We start from the raw sequence: 16,139 nt of genomic DNA, 5'->3' as shown, positions 1-16,139 counted from the left end.
AACTCGGTAAGGTGATATGTTTACCCGCGACGTCAAATTCAGAACGCTTCCTCATTGGAGTTTAATTTTTTAATTAGTTAATTGATGCTTACAGAGACAAGAAGTCTCATGTACGTCACAACGCTTCCTAGTTCCTCTTCTTCAACACATTGCTTTTCATTAACGTACGTTGTACTTCGGGAAGGCGGCGGCGGGCTGAAGTTTCTTATCTTCTTTTGAAATTTTCGCTTAACTCAAAAACAACAAACAATGCATGCTTACAATGGTTTTCTACAACTATATTGAGTTATCAGAACTAGATTGGATTTCAAGGAGAGTAAAAAATTAGCGAGCTTCAATTTTGGGACATTTTTGTATGGCCATCCACAAACTTCCGGGTCACGTTTTCCCCATAAGGTGCTGAAGACCCGCCTTCTGTGCTTGTGTTGCTATTGCACGATAGTGTGTGCAGCTTGCGGCTCCACGGGCTCCCGGATGCTCGCTCTCGGGGGAGCGCGGCTCGGGGTCTCGACGTTCTTCGCGTCCACCCTCCCGCACGACGTGTGTGGCAGCAACGGGCTTCCGCTCACCCCGAACTCCATTCGCATCCTGGGCCGTTTCCAAGTCCTTCGGACTCTGTCTAACCCCGGGCTGTGCCAGTACCTCGACATCGTCCGCAGCAAGCACGGTGAGGACGACACGCGAGTGTCTCTCACACACTTGTCCGCACACAATTCTACTCTAGCCAGTTTATTTTTTGCTTGGAGTGAAGGAAAGGAAACTATGAATATTGCGTATGTAATATGTAGAAAGGATTCAAATCGGAGACCAACGTGTATCCTACAAGTGTCTACGACTCAGAAGTTTGAGAAATGTTAAAGTTTGAGACTGCGATTAATTATTTATTTCCTATCAAGGACATTCCGTGTTTGGTTTTGGATGCTTGTTGTGAGCTCTGCCTGCTCCTTGCTTTGCCTGCTCCTTGGATTGCGATGTGAAGTGCGATCTGTCACTCATATTGCAGAACGACTGATTGTTGTGGCCGAGCACTATGATTCCAGCGTGGAGAGCAGCCTGGAGCAGGGAGTCCACCATGGGTAGGGTCTTTTGCAATGTCCACTTCTACCAACAAGCTGCAAAGGACGGATGACGACCACTCGTGGAGTTAGAGCTTTTTGTAAAGCCATCTCGTAATGTTATAACTCCAGCACAGTTTAGTTGTACATTCCGGAAAGGTCGTTTTGACCAACCCACTGGTTCATAACGTAGATTGAACATGATCCAAGCACTTAATGTATTGTAAAATGTTGTCGATTGTTTTGGTGTGCGGCTGGCAGGATAGCCTACAGGTGTGCAAACACTCACCTCTGAGCTGTCTTGCCTGAGTTTGAATCTCGACCCGGCTATGAACTGTCACCCTGTTATTTCATAGACTGGGCAAGGCATCAATGTCTGTTCCGTCCGTCAATCCGGAATACCTGTACTGGGAGCGTTGATGGACATTAAAGATCACATGGTGTCTTTTGCAAAGAGTGAGCAAATTATCACCAGCTCCCTGAAAAAAAAATTGTACCAGACTCGGTAGTATAATGGTTGGAGTGTCTGCTCCGAGTCTGGGAGGTCGACGGTTCGAACCCTGGCCGAGTCATACAAAAGACTTAAAAAATGGTTTGTGCTGCTTCCTTGCTTGACACTCAGCATTTAAAAAGGAGAGAACACGGACAAACGACCATAGGTTGACGACCATTGCGCAGGCTTGCTGTGCCTAATACTTAGGCAGTTAAGACCGAAAAATAGGGCGTATCGTTCATTTTTTCAGGAAAGCACCAAATTTGGCACAGATGTCGTATGGACCTATACAATTGTTTTCCTGAGGGGCGCCCAAAAATTCAGAACCCCTGGTGGCCGCCATATTGAATTTCAACATGTCTGCCATCTGTGTTCTATTTCCCTCAATAACTTCCATACTATGAGCGATAACACCACAGTTCCAGTGTCTTACCCCATGTTTTCATGGTCTCTGAATCCAATGGGATCAATTGCATAAAGATTGGCATCCATCATCTTTAATTTCAAGATGGCCGCCATGGTGTTTCCATTTTCCTTGAATCTCTCATAGTATTTTAGGTAAAATTTCAATTCCAAGTGATACACATTGTTTTATTGGTCTCTGATAACAATGGAATGGTATTAATTAATCAAAGTTACACACAGTTGCAGTTTTAACTTAAAATATTGTGGGCACTTGGAAGGTGGAGGCTCTCGCACAGACGCGTAGTACTACAAGCACTGTCCATCGCAGTCACACAGTGATGTGCAGGGCAGATTTGCCCTGGAGCATTTACAGTTGCCTTTACAGGCCGACTTACAATGGCAGCTTGTACGCTCTGAACATGCCTCCTGTATCAGTGGTATTGTGGTCCAAATTGGTGTCCAAGAAGTCCCTGTTTTCATCCAGCCCCAATCAGCTGGTGATGGAAGTTCTGGGTAGGGCACAAGTGCCTGACTCCATACGTGTCCAGCCTGAAAACATGCACGTTTTAGGTGTTGTTCGAAGGCGTCTGCTGTTGGGGGAATGTGATCAATAATTGTTCTTGCCTTCTTCGTGAACAAGTGTCGGCGCATGTCATTCACTGTCTTTATCTCGGTAGTCCGGTCATAGAGGATGGCAACATATCTTTCTATGCTCTGTAGTTCCATAGTAATAGCGTCCACAGATGGCCTATAAGCGAGAGCATGAAAGGTCTGCGTGATGCTGGGGTATGCCTCCCAAGCCTTCCAGGCTGTCTTTTTCCCAATTTGGGCAAAAAATGACACTGTGTCGCAGCCAGTGAAGGCATGAAATAATGGCAAAGACTCGGACTTCCTGCGGCCAAGGCCGGTGGCAATTTTATGGATGGCAAGGTAGCGGTAGCTTTTACCAGTGCCAATGGCAATCCAGAGTTCCTCCACACCGTGTGACTGGTCGGTAAAGTAGTGTGCTATTGCCAAGACCACAATATCAGAATCTACAGTTCGAATCGATACCCGTTTTCTCCCCTTTTTCACGGCATCCAGGACATTTTTTTGGGATTTTCTGAATTTTTGGGCGCCCCTCAGGAAAACAATTGTATCGGTCCATACTACATCTGTGCCAAATTTGGTGCTTTCCTGAAAAAATGAACGATGCTTCCTCTTAACTGCCTAACTATAATGGCATCCTACGTCGAAGCTCCTTGAAAGGGAATTCACATTACTCCTGCCATAGGCGATCGCCAGGCCTGGCCAGCCGGTTCATAATGGGTTTGGGCAGACCCACCTCTTACCCCTGTATACCCCACAAGGTAGTAGTAATTGGGGACTTTAAAGAAGAAGAAGAAGTGTTGTGCGTATGTCCGTGCGTGTGTTTTGCTCCTCGATTGAAAGTTACGCTGTTATTAACTTTATTTTATTCATTGACAATCCTACTGTTATGACGTTTTATTATGAATACACGTTTGTAATATTGTAAATCTGACTTGCTGCCCTTGTAACGCGGGGATGCCTGTGCAGCGTGCAGGAGGTGTTGCGAGTGGCGCAGCAAGTCCTTCAGGCACTCGAGTTCCTGCACAGCCGTGGCTTTGTCCACGCCGTTCTGGCACCCAGAAATATACTGATTACCCCCAGTGTATGTGCATTCACCGCCAATTTGGCCTTTCGTTTCATTGGCTGTCATTTATTTTCTTGTCTATGTTTATCCATGTGTGAAAATAATTTAAATGGCTCTCCTGTTATGATTGAGTTGCTTTAACTTGAGTTCTGTTGTTGTTTCTTGTTTTGTAACTGTGATTAGGGCCATGTTAAATTGGCCAAGTTTGGGCTGCACTACATGACCGGTGGCGGAGCAGATGTCGATTTCCCCATAGGGTATGTGCGTGTGTATTTCGTGTGTATTTCCAAGATGGAATAAATTGCTTGTCACGGCATGATAAGACGGTCGTAAAAATTTGTCCCAATGTTAAAGGTCAAATAATTAATTTTCCTGCTTGTGAAAGGAAATGATGCACCGTGTACACCATTAATCAACTTGTCTGAAACATTTATGCTTCCCCGGAAGGAAATTGCTCTTGTCCCAACACGTATTGCTGTGCATTAGCCCGATCGCATACGGGACAACCGGCTTCATGCCCCATGCCTTCTCCATGGTGAAATGACTGGTCCCACATCTCGCTGCTCGACACCTGAAACGAGCAATTTGGAGTCTACCGTTTTAACATGTAATTGAACATCAAACTCAGGATGGTTGTTCACAAGTGAATCCCCAAAAATCATCTTATGAATTATGACATAAGACCATTAGATAAATATAATGTGTTGATTTGTTGATCGATTAACAAGCAGAGACAGGTATTCATGTCACGAATGCATACCTGGCTGGAATTTGATTGCCTGCTGGGTCTGCCGGTTGAATCATTCACGAAGCACGGCTGCTCCTGTGACTCGGTGCCCCCAGAGATTCGGGCATGAATGTGCCATTTTTGCGAGGGTACTGGTACACGATGACATACTCTTTAGTTAAGGTGCATTGGGCCTGTTGCTTTTACAAGCATGCAAAGGCAGGTGTGACAGGCAATTTAAGTTGCTCTACAAAGGATAGCAAGCAAGTAACCAGTGGTGTTACAAAACTTCAAGTCATGCGATATATATATATATATATATAATTTTGCAACTCGCATATTTGAGAAGCAAAGTCCCCTCACCTTTGTGGTGGACACGGACAGTCATGCTGGTTACCTGTTTATCAGTTATAAATACAAACGAGACCCCGTTGTAAACAGCTGTCACTCCCCTCGTTCTCAAGGACAGGCTCGATCTCCACTTCACGAAGAAAACGACAACCACAAAAATCGGGCAAAAGTAGGGGAATAGACAAAAAAAAGATCAATGTTTAGAACAGTTGTGATTATTTTATTATTAAACACCTGCTGGGATTTAAACCACTCACCTGACCATGAAGTGAAAGTTTTAGTTTTGGATCACATTTCTATCTCAAACGACACTCGTTAGATGGCATACCTGAACAGTTTACAATTATCCACCAGGCTGAACAGTTTACGCTTTGTACGTCACTGATAGGCCGGAACTGTGTCGTAGCCCACATTGTAGCCCACTGATAGGCCGGAACTGCATCATAGCAAATATTGTAGCCCATTGATAGGCCAGAACTGCATCATAGCCCACATTGTAGTCCACTGATAGGCTGGAACTGCATCATAGCCCACATTGTAGTCCACTGATAGGCTGGAACTGCATCATAGCCCACATTGTAGTCCACCGATAGGCCGGAACGGCATTATAGCCCATATTGTTTCCCACTGATAGGCTGGAACTGCATGATAGCAAATATTGTAGCCCACTGATAGGCCAGAACTGCATCATAGCCCACATTGTAGTCCACTGATAGGCTGGAACTGCATCATAGCCCACATTGTAGTCCACTGATAGGCTGAAACTGCATCATAGCCCACATTGTAGTCCACCGATAGGCCGGAACGGCATTATAGCCCATATTGTTTCCCACTGATAGGCTGGAACTGCATGATAGCCCACATTGTAGCCCACTGATAGGCTGGAACTGCATTGTAGCCCACATTGTAGCCCACTGATAGGCCGGAACTGCATCATAGCCCACATTGTAGTCCACTGATAGGCCGGAACTGCATCGTAGCCCACTGATAGGCCGGAACTGCATCATAGCCCACATTGTAGCCCACCGATAGGCCGGAACTGCATCATAGCCCACATTGTAGCCCACCGATAGGCCGGAACTGCATCATAGCCCACATTGTAGCCCACTGATAGGCTGGAACTGCATCATAGCCCACATTGTAGTCCACTGATAGGCTGGAACTGCATTGTAGCCCACATTGTAGCCCACCGATAGGCCGGAACTGCATCATAGCCCACATTGTAGCCCACTGATAGGCCAGAACTGCATCATAGCCCACATTGAAGCCCACTGATAGGCCGGAAGTGCATCATAGCCCACATTGTAGTCCACTGATCGGCCGGAACTGCATCATAGCCCACTGATAGGCCGGAACTGCATCATAGCCCACATTGTAGTCCACTGATAGGCCGGAACTGCATCTTCGCCCACATTGTAGCCCACTGATAGGCCGGAACTGCATCATAGCCCACATTGTAGCCCAATGATAGGCCGGAACTGCATCTTCGCCCACATTGTAGCCCACTGATAGGCCGGAACTGCATCATAGCCCACATTGTAGCCCAATGATAGGCTGGAACTGCATCTTCGCCCACATTGTAGCCCACTGATAGGCCGGAACTGCATCTTCGCTCACATTGTAGCCCACTGATAGGCCGGAACTGCATCATAGCCCACATTGTCGTCCACTGATAGGCTGGAACTGCATCATAGCCCACTGATAGGCCGGAACTGCATCATACCCACTGATAGGCTGGAACTGCATCGTAGCCCACATTGTAGCCCACGGATAGGCCGGAACTGCATCGTACCCACTGATAGGCCGGAACTGCATCGTACCCACTGATAGGCCGGAACTGCATCATAGCTCACATTGTAGTCCACTGATAGGCCGGAACTGCATCATAGCCCACCTTGTAGCCCACTGATAGGCTGGAACCTTAACCAAAATCTAATCGGCTTGTTGTTGTCACCGACCCAAATCATTCACCAAGTTTTGTCATAATCCGTCTACAACTTTCTGAGATACTGTGCTATATTCCTTTTTTTGCCCTATCTCTCATTGGTGAAGAATCACTTCAAAAAAAAAAAATTGGATCCAGATTGGGATCTTCACCAAAATCGAATCAATTCGTCCTTGCCACGCACCCAACCTGTGCAGAAGTTTTGTACAAATCCGTGCATAACCTTTTGAGATATCGTGCTCACGGAGCAACAAACAGACAGGCATGTGAAAAGGTAACCTCAGTCCACTTTGGGTGGTGGAGGTAACTATAACTCTTATAAATGGCTACGTTTTTCATAAACAATCAGAATCTCTTTTGTTTTGACAAACAAGAGTGTGAAACGTTCCACCATAATTGCACAGTCTTTCGTTGGGTATTCTAGTAAAACTCAGACTCTGCGTGCTATTCTGTGGGTGTCGTTCAATCTGAGGCCAATATTTGGATCTCATTGAGCTGAATATGGAATTGTTGGCCAAATTGACAAGATTGGTGACAAATATACAGGAAATGCTGAAGTGGCGATGCTTAGTTATCATTCTCTGGCGCTGCGCGTCTGCTTGTTCATTCGTTTACTTGTGAGACTTCAGTACCGTATGACCGGAACATCATTAATTGATGCTGATGTGCTCGTTGGGCTTCCGTCTCACAGGTATCCGGCGTATTTGGCTCCTGAGGTTGTGGCGCAAGGTGTGCGACATGGGGTTGGTAATGCGGGAGGAATCGCCGTGTACGGGGTCAGCCCAAAGAGTGACTTGTGGGCACTGGGTTTGGTGCTTCTTGAAATGCTCGCGGTAAGGCCATGGCATGACCAGATTGCTCTTTGTTACAGAATTCTGTCAATATATATATTTTTTTTTTTTTAAAGTTATGGGTGCATAAGACCTTTCATTAATAATAGCTTCACAAAAGTTTTAAAGAGATGCACACTGCAGAAATTGGATACGTAAATCCTTGTTTTGCTTTTGCTACGACTCGATATGTGGATTCCAAACAGTCAATTTGTGCAGGAACATCCATAATGTGTCGTCGTGTTGAAACGTTTCCATCTTTCACCCTTTTTACCGACGACTTTAAAGTACCAAACTCTTAATTCCTGCCAAAAACAGCTCTACTTGCTTCAAGTACTCGTTGGGAGATATCAACACCTAATTTGTGATGAGATGTTGGAAGGATTTCTACTTCCTCCACGAATGACATGGTGCTAAATTAAATGTAGAGATAAATGTTTGGTTTTGGTCGTGAAATGTATTTCCCTTTTCGGTCGAGGAGGTTACTCCTGCGGAAGCATTTTTATTTATTTATTTATTTTTTCCAGACCCGTAAAGGTTCTCATGTGATATCATTTGTGCCATTAATAGGACATTTTCTCAACTCCAGTAATGTGTTCCCCTCCCGAGGCTAATTCGTGATTGTTTCCAGTATCACTGTGCTTGGGCCACGTTAGCATTAAAAAGGGGGGGGGGGGGTGTGAGGGGAGCTGGGAGGTTTGAATAAAACAACTTTGGACTCTCTGAAACCAACAAGACGTTGATCAAGTATGTTAAATGCTAACTCCTGTGGGAAGCAAGAAGAAGCTGACATTTCAGGCATCGATCTTCTGTCTGAGCAAACGCTCTCCCTCCTTTACTCCGACCAATGGTTAACGCCTGAAACCTCCGCTTCTTCTTTTCCCGTGGTGATTAGCACACCTTCATCAACGTTGTTTATTGGATCCATTATTCGACCTGTGTGCCGACACAGGCAGGCATGTGTGTGATTGATGCTGTGAAGAGGAACAGGTTGAGATGGTTTGGTCATGTGTTGAGGAAGGATGAAAGTGACTGGTTGAGAAGAGTGATGGAAATGAATGTAGAAGGAAGCAGAGGACTGGGAAGACCGAGAAAGACTTGGCTAAAGATGGTGGAAGAAGAAATGCGGGCAAGGGGGTTAACAAGGAGAGATGCAGAAAATAGGGCAAAATGGAGAAGATTGTCATGGGGACCGCAAGGCTAACCCCCGCTCTAGCAGGGAAAATGGCCTTTAAAGTGCATGTTGTTGTTGTTGTTGTGCCGACACAGATCGACACCAACCTTCATGAGCAAGACTAGTCCTTTGCACAGCATGAGTAGTAATGGTCGTGCCGCCACTTCACTCTTTTACACACTTTCACCTCTGCTTTCTACCCCAGTGCCCCACTGAACAAAAATTTCAACAACTTAACAATAACAAAATCGCCAACATTGACATCCGCATCAAACGGTTCAATATGATCATCACAACCACAGCTACCAAATACATTCCAAAGGGTAATTTCAAAAATATAACCCCAACTGCTCCCCAGAAATGGCACACCTCATCAAACGAGCCAATCTAAAACACACCAACACCCAAAGCACCAGACATAGTAGAAAGGATTTAAACATTAAACACAGAAATCAACAACAAAATACTTGTGAAAAACACCAAACTGGCACTCCTCTCTACAAACACTAAACCACCCAACCAATACCAAGCACTTGTACAAAACCATAAACAGCATCAATAACTTCAAGAGCAGCATAACACCCTTACATGCAGCCATAACTACCACAGCCATTATACCATCACAAAAACAACAAGCTGACATCCTCCTCGACCATTACACAAACACAAGTTGCATAGGACCTAGAAAAGAGAAAAAATGTATTACAAGACGCAAACTCATCTACCAACTCAACACCATCACACCATTCACTCCTGCGCAAACAACAAAAAATCATCAAAAACTCGTAGGCTACCGGCAATGACAACATCTCCAATTTACTTTAAAAACACCTTGGACCAAGGTGTTTAAAAACACCAAAAGCCTTAAAACCACAAGAGCACAACACACTATACTTTCCGAATGGAGTCCCACAAGGCTCAGTCCTCTCCCCACACACTCTTTAATCTGTTTTTGCACAACATTCCACAACCACCCGAGAGCATACAATTAGCCCCATATGCGGACGATATAACCATCACCTCTACTCATAGCAACATAAACATCACCACAGGACAACTTCCACCCTTCCTCAGCACCCTACAAACCTGGCTCACCACCAACAGACTAAAAGTATCCCCCTGAAAATCAGCAGTCACTCTTCTAACAAATTACACCAAGGAACATATGTGCTGCACCAGACATCATACTGAACAACATCCCTATTCCACACACACACCAAACAAAAATACTCGGCGTCACTTTTAACACATCCACGTCATTCTCAGATCACATCACAAACATTAGAAAACCTTCACACCCAGGCTGAACATACTTGGGGCACTCACAGACACCAACGTCGCACACCACAAAGAAACATCACTAACATACAAACTACATTAGATCAGTCATCTAATGACGATCAGTCATACACCACTGATGACACCTGCAACCACAACCAGGCCGCTCCATAAACAATAAAACATATCATGGAAGACTGTGCGGTCCTGGCTTCATGTAAACAAGAGCACAACATCTTGGATGTGAGGGATCTCTGGGTCGCTCCTTTGAGATCGATCGGCTATCTCAGTGCCACTTGTCTGTTCAACCGGAACTGACTGGAGCAACAACAACAACAACCTCGGTGCAATGGCCTACACCTTGATTTGTAATTTCTCTCCTAAATAATTTCGTGCGTTTCTGCAGGGCCGTCAGATTTGGAAGGAGTCGAGCGTTGTCAAAACATTGACTGACATTTTGAAACTGGGTAATTATGCATTTTTTTTTTTTCATGCGCAACGATTATTTCAAAGATGTTGAACTACATCGGTGAACGTTTTTCCCTCCCTATCTCCCCCTTTACTGCGCACCACATTGCAGGAAAGCAGACGGACATTTCCTCAAGCCTCCTCGCACAATTCTGCAGCAACAGAAAGGTATCCATTGTCTTCCTGTGTCTGTTGAAACTTTCTCATCTTGTCCTTTCGCTCTCAAATGAAACGTTTTGTTTTTTACCCTCACCAGAGGAGAGGGTATTGCATTTGAGTCCGTTTGTTTGCTTGTCTGTCTGTTTGTCCGCACAGAATAAATATGATTTTCTCTGCAACTGGTGGTGCGATTGACAGGAAATTTTCACCATAGGTGCACCTCCTCCAGTATTTTTTAAAATGATAATTATGACGTCATAGGTTACGTGATACAGGCGCCATCTTGAAGAACCGAAAAACTTTGTACGTCTATAATCTCCAAAAGCATTGCATATAAAAAATTGAGGCGTGGTTCATTGTACAGAACTCTCCATGGGGAATAACATATGTTAATGATGATGTCACAGGTGCCTCCATTATGACGTCATCATTCGACAAGTACAAAACTTCATCCGATCAAGATGAAGTTTCGTGAGCGTCATCTAGGGATAAATTTGGTGGAGAAAAAAATAATAATGATCACATCATCGGTCACGTGGTTTGGTTGCCATATTTGTTTTTAACACAAAAGCCTTAAAACCACTAAAAATGCATCCTGGCAAGGATCTGCAATCTCTGATTGCTCTTTCTTGTTTACATTGTCGTTTTGACATTTCGAAAACTTTTCGCAAACTCGTAATTAACTTTTTCTTGCTTCATACTTGAAGTCTTGACTCCAAGTACCTCGGACCAATTTTCATCATTGATGCCACTTTAAGTTGTTTAGAATTTGCAGTTGGGGCATTTTTATCCTTGCTGCTTCTTCCATTCTCTTTGCAGGACATTTCTGATGACATTCTGCAGATTCTCAGATCCTGTCTGGTTTACTCCCCAACACAAAGGTACATTGACTTATTAATGGCTAAACCGTTGTACTTATCATGTTTTAATGTCTACTTGCCATTTTACCGTTGTCTCTAAAAGTTTGGTCCAACATGGTTTTCCCCTACTATATCGATGATCAGAGCAATGGCGGCTGAACTGCTGCAGAGAGGTGTATTTGAAGAAGTGCCGTCAACCTTGCATCCCACCTATTGCTCTGACTTCTGGTCAGCAGATGGGCTCCGCTGTGCCAACCTTGAACTGACTACTTGCCCAGAGTCTGTGGAAGGTTACAAACCTTGCCAAAACTAGATCTGTGTTTGTCTGTTGCTGAAGCAGCATGTCCCTATCTTGTAAGCACTCCTGCTACTCCGTCCTATTTTCAGATGCAGATCTTCTTGCTGAGCGCTCTCTGGACGAGGTTTACCACCTGTGGGGTTTGGCTGGCGGTGACCTTGAGAGGGAGCTCGTGAGCCATGGAATCATCTGCTGCAAGCCAGCCGTCTGCACTTTGCCAAAGTGAGAAACCTTTCCATGTCTTCTATTTGAGCAGATACATTGGTTCAGCTGCCTCGCAACATTGAGTTGATTTTGGTGGGTCTACGTTCGTCAATTTGTCTGCAATTCATGAATTTTAATGGGAAACAGAAATATAAATTGTCAGTTCAAAACTGAACTGTTTGTTCATTCCCCTACTTGTTGTTTCTACATGTGACCCCATGACCCCACTGTCAGTACATTACCTCTTATACTGTCTGTCCACGTGCAAGTGTGAATATGTAGAGCTATGATAGCTTGGTCGATGTGTACATTTATTCCACAGCCTGGTGTTGGAAGCCGGAGAGGTTTATGGGCAGGCTCGTGATCGCAGCTGGCTCCTCAATGACACTACGGTTACCCTTTCCATATCCCAGCTCCGTACCGTAAGCATGGTCCCTGATTTAGCCGCCTGTGGACCCACCTTCGCTTTCTTACTCTGCCTAATTCGGGTTGCTTGAGGCTTTATCCCATCTGATTCATCTCCCCAATTGTTTGGTTAATCCATTTTGTTCATGATAGGTATCATGCTTCACTTTCTTCCTGGTACCCTCATGTTTTGTGATGCCACAGTGTACAAATTGCTTGGGCAAATAAACCGAGTTAAACCTCGAGGCAGACGCCAGATCTCTCCACACAAACCGTTTACCTGCACCAACACGATTTGCCACCTTTCTTTTGATATTGTGCGTAACCAAACCGCATCTTGTATTGGTGGAGATGTGGTTGCTGTGTATTTGCAGCGCCTGCAAGATGTGCCTGGAGAAGTGTTTTTCCCACTGCTCGAAGAAGAGTGAGTGGCCACAATGGCCTACCGTCGTGATTGGGCAAAAATCTGAGTTTGTGTTACCTGCCAGTGAGCGTTTGCTGATCGTTGCTTTGTGTTGGAATGAAAGATGTCTCGAATAACAATCTGGATCTAATTCCTTTTACAGAGATGTCAGCTTGGAAGGCACTGCCATGGAGACAGCTCGGCTCCCGCTCGTTATCCGAGAGAGAGACACGGAATATCAACTTTTCCGACTGGTGCTGCTGCGGCGCCTTCTGCAGGTACCTCAATTGCATTGCGCGCATGGCGTGAAGAGTTCTGGGTGCCTTGACGTGTCCGTACCATGTAGGGCAGTGATCACGCATTGGGGATTATATTGTAATGTTCTTTTCATCTCTGTGAGGGGAAACGGATGTGCATAGCTCGAGGCCTAGCTCCAGCTTGCAGTAATCGAGATGGAACTATTGGTTAAAATGCAGCGTTATTGATTGTGGTAGTGGGTGTATAACGGTGACCGAGAGATTGTCGTGCGTGCTTTGTAGGCTTACCCATACAAGTGCGAGCGGCTGTGGAAGGAAGCGAGGGTCGACATTCCTCCACTGCTTCGCGGGCACATTTGGGCGGCTTTGCTTGGTGTCAAGGTGAAATGACAGACGCACACAAGTTCGCTGTAAACTGCAAGTTTTGGGTGGGGGTCGTGGGGAGGGAGGGAGCAGGGTGGTAGGGAGTGGGGCCTCTAATAAGATGTTTGTTTTGGATATTGTTTCACATATGGAAGCACAATGTGTATTTATTTATTTATTATTATTTTGTGAAGTGTTGCTTGATGTGGAGGGAGCAGCAAAGGGGTCTTTATTCTTTTTCTTTGTTTCCCTTTGTGAAGGGTAACATTCACAGGAGATATGAAGCCATCGACAAGGACACACCGATTCAAACTGATCGCCAGGTAAGTGATGCTGTGCAAATGCTACCTCATTGGTATGGTAATACCTGGCCCACCAAATTACTTTTCTTTGAAGTTCACACTCTTGTGGAGACTTGAGGTCATCCTGGCAGGTACGTGAGAGAGAGAGTCATCCTGGCAAGCACCTCCCCCTTTCGAGTTTTCTGATGCCGTGCTCTCGCTTGGTCCAAACGTATTGAAAAGGGGAAAGACTTTTTGACTCTCGCTCAGATTTAATCAAGGCATGTTTGTACCCGATCCGAAGGCTTCCTCTTGCCAACTCGGCAATGAGGTATTTCATTGTCCACAGTTCAGACCGGCCGGCAAGCTTTGTCTTCATCGAAGAGCACCTAGCAACAGTAAAGTGGAAAGGGTGTGTTTGCAGTTTGAAAATGAAAAAAGCACCAACTGCCTCGTTTAATCCTAAAGCCTTCACAAAGTTGGTCATTGTAATTTTTGATGGTTGTTAAAAACCCCCATTGGCTTTCTATCTCATCAGATCGAGGTGGATGTCCCTCGATGCCACCAGTACAATGAGCTGCTGTCCTCCCCCGAAGGTCACACCAAGTTCAAACACATCCTCAAGGCCTGGGTTGTGTCTCATCCACAGCTCGTGTACTGGCAGGGTGAGCCATACATGGCGGTGGGTTCACCTTTAACATCATGACATGAGTTAAATTAAACACTCGGACCACCTGTCGATTTGGTTGTCTCCGCAGGGTTGGACTCCCTATGTGCACCATTTCTGTTCCTGAATTTCAACAACGAAGGTAAAATGCTGCTATGGTCGGTCGTCTTCTATTGAGCAACGACGGTATTGGCGTCTACCAGCTTGAGATTATGGAGAATTTTGAAATCGATTTAATTACTATTCTTTTTATCACCTACTGTGCACTCTTGTTAAAATGAAGGGTCTTTGAGACTTGAAGGGTCTTTAATTATGACTCTTCCTGATTTTAAATTTAATTTAAAATTTCCTTCCACTTTATTATTAGATAAAAAGCTATTACCCAAATATTTATTATTATTAATTATTATTATTATTAGATAATTAGATATTATTAGATATTATTATTAGATATTAGATATATTATTATTAGATATATTATTTATTAGATATATTATTAGATATATCTAATAATAGAACCTAATAGATAATAATAGATAATATCTATTATTATCTAATAATAATAATAGATATATCTAATATCTAATAATAGATATAATAGATGTTAGATATATTATTATTAGATATATTATTATTAGATATATTATTTATTAGATATATTATTATTAGATATTAATTATTATTAGATAATTACCTATTTCCTTCCACTTTATTAAACCTGCTTTATATTTAATTTCCTTCCTGATTTAAAATTTAATTTTTGAAGGGTCTTTAACTATGACTTGGGTCACCCATATTAATTATGACTGGATTGGAGAAGATGATTGTTTATTTGGGTTGGTGTTTGGGAAACGTGGCACGGGGGAGGGTTGTGGGGTGTCGAGCAAACCGCAGCAGTGGTGGTAGCCGTCAGGGAGCATGCCGGTTAACGGGGTTTGGTTTGTCCACTCCCAGGCCACGCGGTGAGTGCCGTCACATTATTATGTATGATTACGGTGGCTTTTCTGTGTGTATCTTTGCAGCCCTAGCGTATGCCTGCATGTCTGCTTTCGTACCGAAGTATCTTCGTGACTTCTTCCTTAAAGACAACTCGCACGTCATCCAGGGTAAGCTGTGTCTGCGTCTGCAATTCAAAACCACAGCGATGCTGGTCATACGACGGTGAGAAATGCAATCAGGCTTTTGGTTGTTCTCTTTTTCTAATCGACTGCAACCGCGTCCCACTGGAAGAACCATTCGTTGTTTGGAATATCGTTCCAACGATTGACACATTTGACAGTCATTGCCATTTTGATTAATCGATTTCAACTCAATAAAACAAACGGTGAAATGTAAAATAAATATTTCTCCGAATACATGGAACCACAGCAGATAAATCAAATAAACCTCTTATGGCCAAAAGGAAACTGCAGGTTGAACCATCGCAGGTGGATTGTGACACTATTTTGGGATGATGATGTGCTCATGCATCCCGAATGACGGGGGCTGCTCTTTTATTGTGTTGTTGTTGTCCGGTCTGACCGGTTCGAAATCCGGTGAGTTGCCTCAATGCGACTGCAACGGTGAACAGATTTGAAGACCCCCTGCTGGATCACGTGTCCAAATCCCACGGGACTGTGCGGATTGCGGCACCAAATCGGTCCAGCGCTACGCTAATTATGTAGCACACGCCTCATGCTAATTAGTCCAAGCGGGCTGGAGGTGAGTGGCATTGTCGGGCGTCAATTGCCACTGCCAATTATTCCTCAACGTGTTTTTCTTGATCACCAAAGAGGGATGACAACCCAAATTCACCCCAAGACCAGGTATAATTAATAAGGCAATCGACAGTCACGGGGAAGGAAACACAAAGAAGCAATGAG

At 44.4% G+C, this 16,139-nt stretch overlaps 1 protein-coding gene across 12 annotated transcripts in view; it reads left to right on the top strand.

Moving 5' to 3' along the window:
- The window catches only part of TBCK (TBC1 domain containing kinase), a 30,358-nt gene that overhangs the window by 607 nt on the left and 13,612 nt on the right, over window positions 1-16,139 (top strand). For 8 of the 12 annotated variants that reach the window (XR_013623186.1, XR_013623187.1, XR_010984074.2 and 5 more), the window contains exons 2-19: window positions 397-667; window positions 1,004-1,076; window positions 3,511-3,625; window positions 3,791-3,864; window positions 7,322-7,463; window positions 10,319-10,379; window positions 10,493-10,548; window positions 11,359-11,420; window positions 11,544-11,689; window positions 11,787-11,919; window positions 12,224-12,323; window positions 12,681-12,730; window positions 12,873-12,987; window positions 13,249-13,347; window positions 13,590-13,652; window positions 14,149-14,275; window positions 14,369-14,419; window positions 15,300-15,383. Coding sequence is in view for 7 of the 12 variants with exons in the window: in XM_068113393.2 (XP_067969494.2) it covers window positions 397-667; window positions 1,004-1,076; window positions 3,511-3,625; window positions 3,791-3,864; window positions 7,322-7,463; window positions 10,319-10,379; window positions 10,493-10,548; window positions 11,359-11,420; window positions 11,544-11,689; window positions 11,787-11,919; window positions 12,224-12,323; window positions 12,681-12,730; window positions 12,873-12,987; window positions 13,249-13,347; window positions 13,590-13,652; window positions 14,149-14,275; window positions 14,369-14,419; window positions 15,300-15,383 (1,822 nt within the window). In the remaining 5 variants the exon portion in view is untranslated. Of the gene's footprint in view, window positions 1-117; window positions 165-396; window positions 668-1,003; window positions 1,077-3,510; window positions 3,626-3,790; window positions 3,865-7,321; window positions 7,464-10,318; window positions 10,380-10,492; window positions 10,549-11,358; window positions 11,421-11,543; window positions 11,690-11,786; window positions 11,920-12,223; window positions 12,324-12,680; window positions 12,731-12,872; window positions 12,988-13,248; window positions 13,348-13,589; window positions 13,653-14,148; window positions 14,276-14,368; window positions 14,420-15,299; window positions 15,384-16,139 lie in introns of those variants that run through there. The other 4 variants (XM_078776408.1, XM_078776407.1, XM_068113395.2 and 1 more) reach the window with 4 other exon arrangements.

The sequence above is a fragment of the Myxine glutinosa genome, chromosome 4, assembly GCF_964187855.1.
Source record: "Myxine glutinosa chromosome 4, kmMyxGlut1.1, whole genome shotgun sequence".
NCBI classification, from domain to species: Eukaryota; Metazoa; Chordata; class Myxini; order Myxiniformes; family Myxinidae; genus Myxine; species Myxine glutinosa.
Note: the sequence above shows the minus strand (reverse complement) of the source record. Positions and strands in the feature narration are given on the sequence as shown.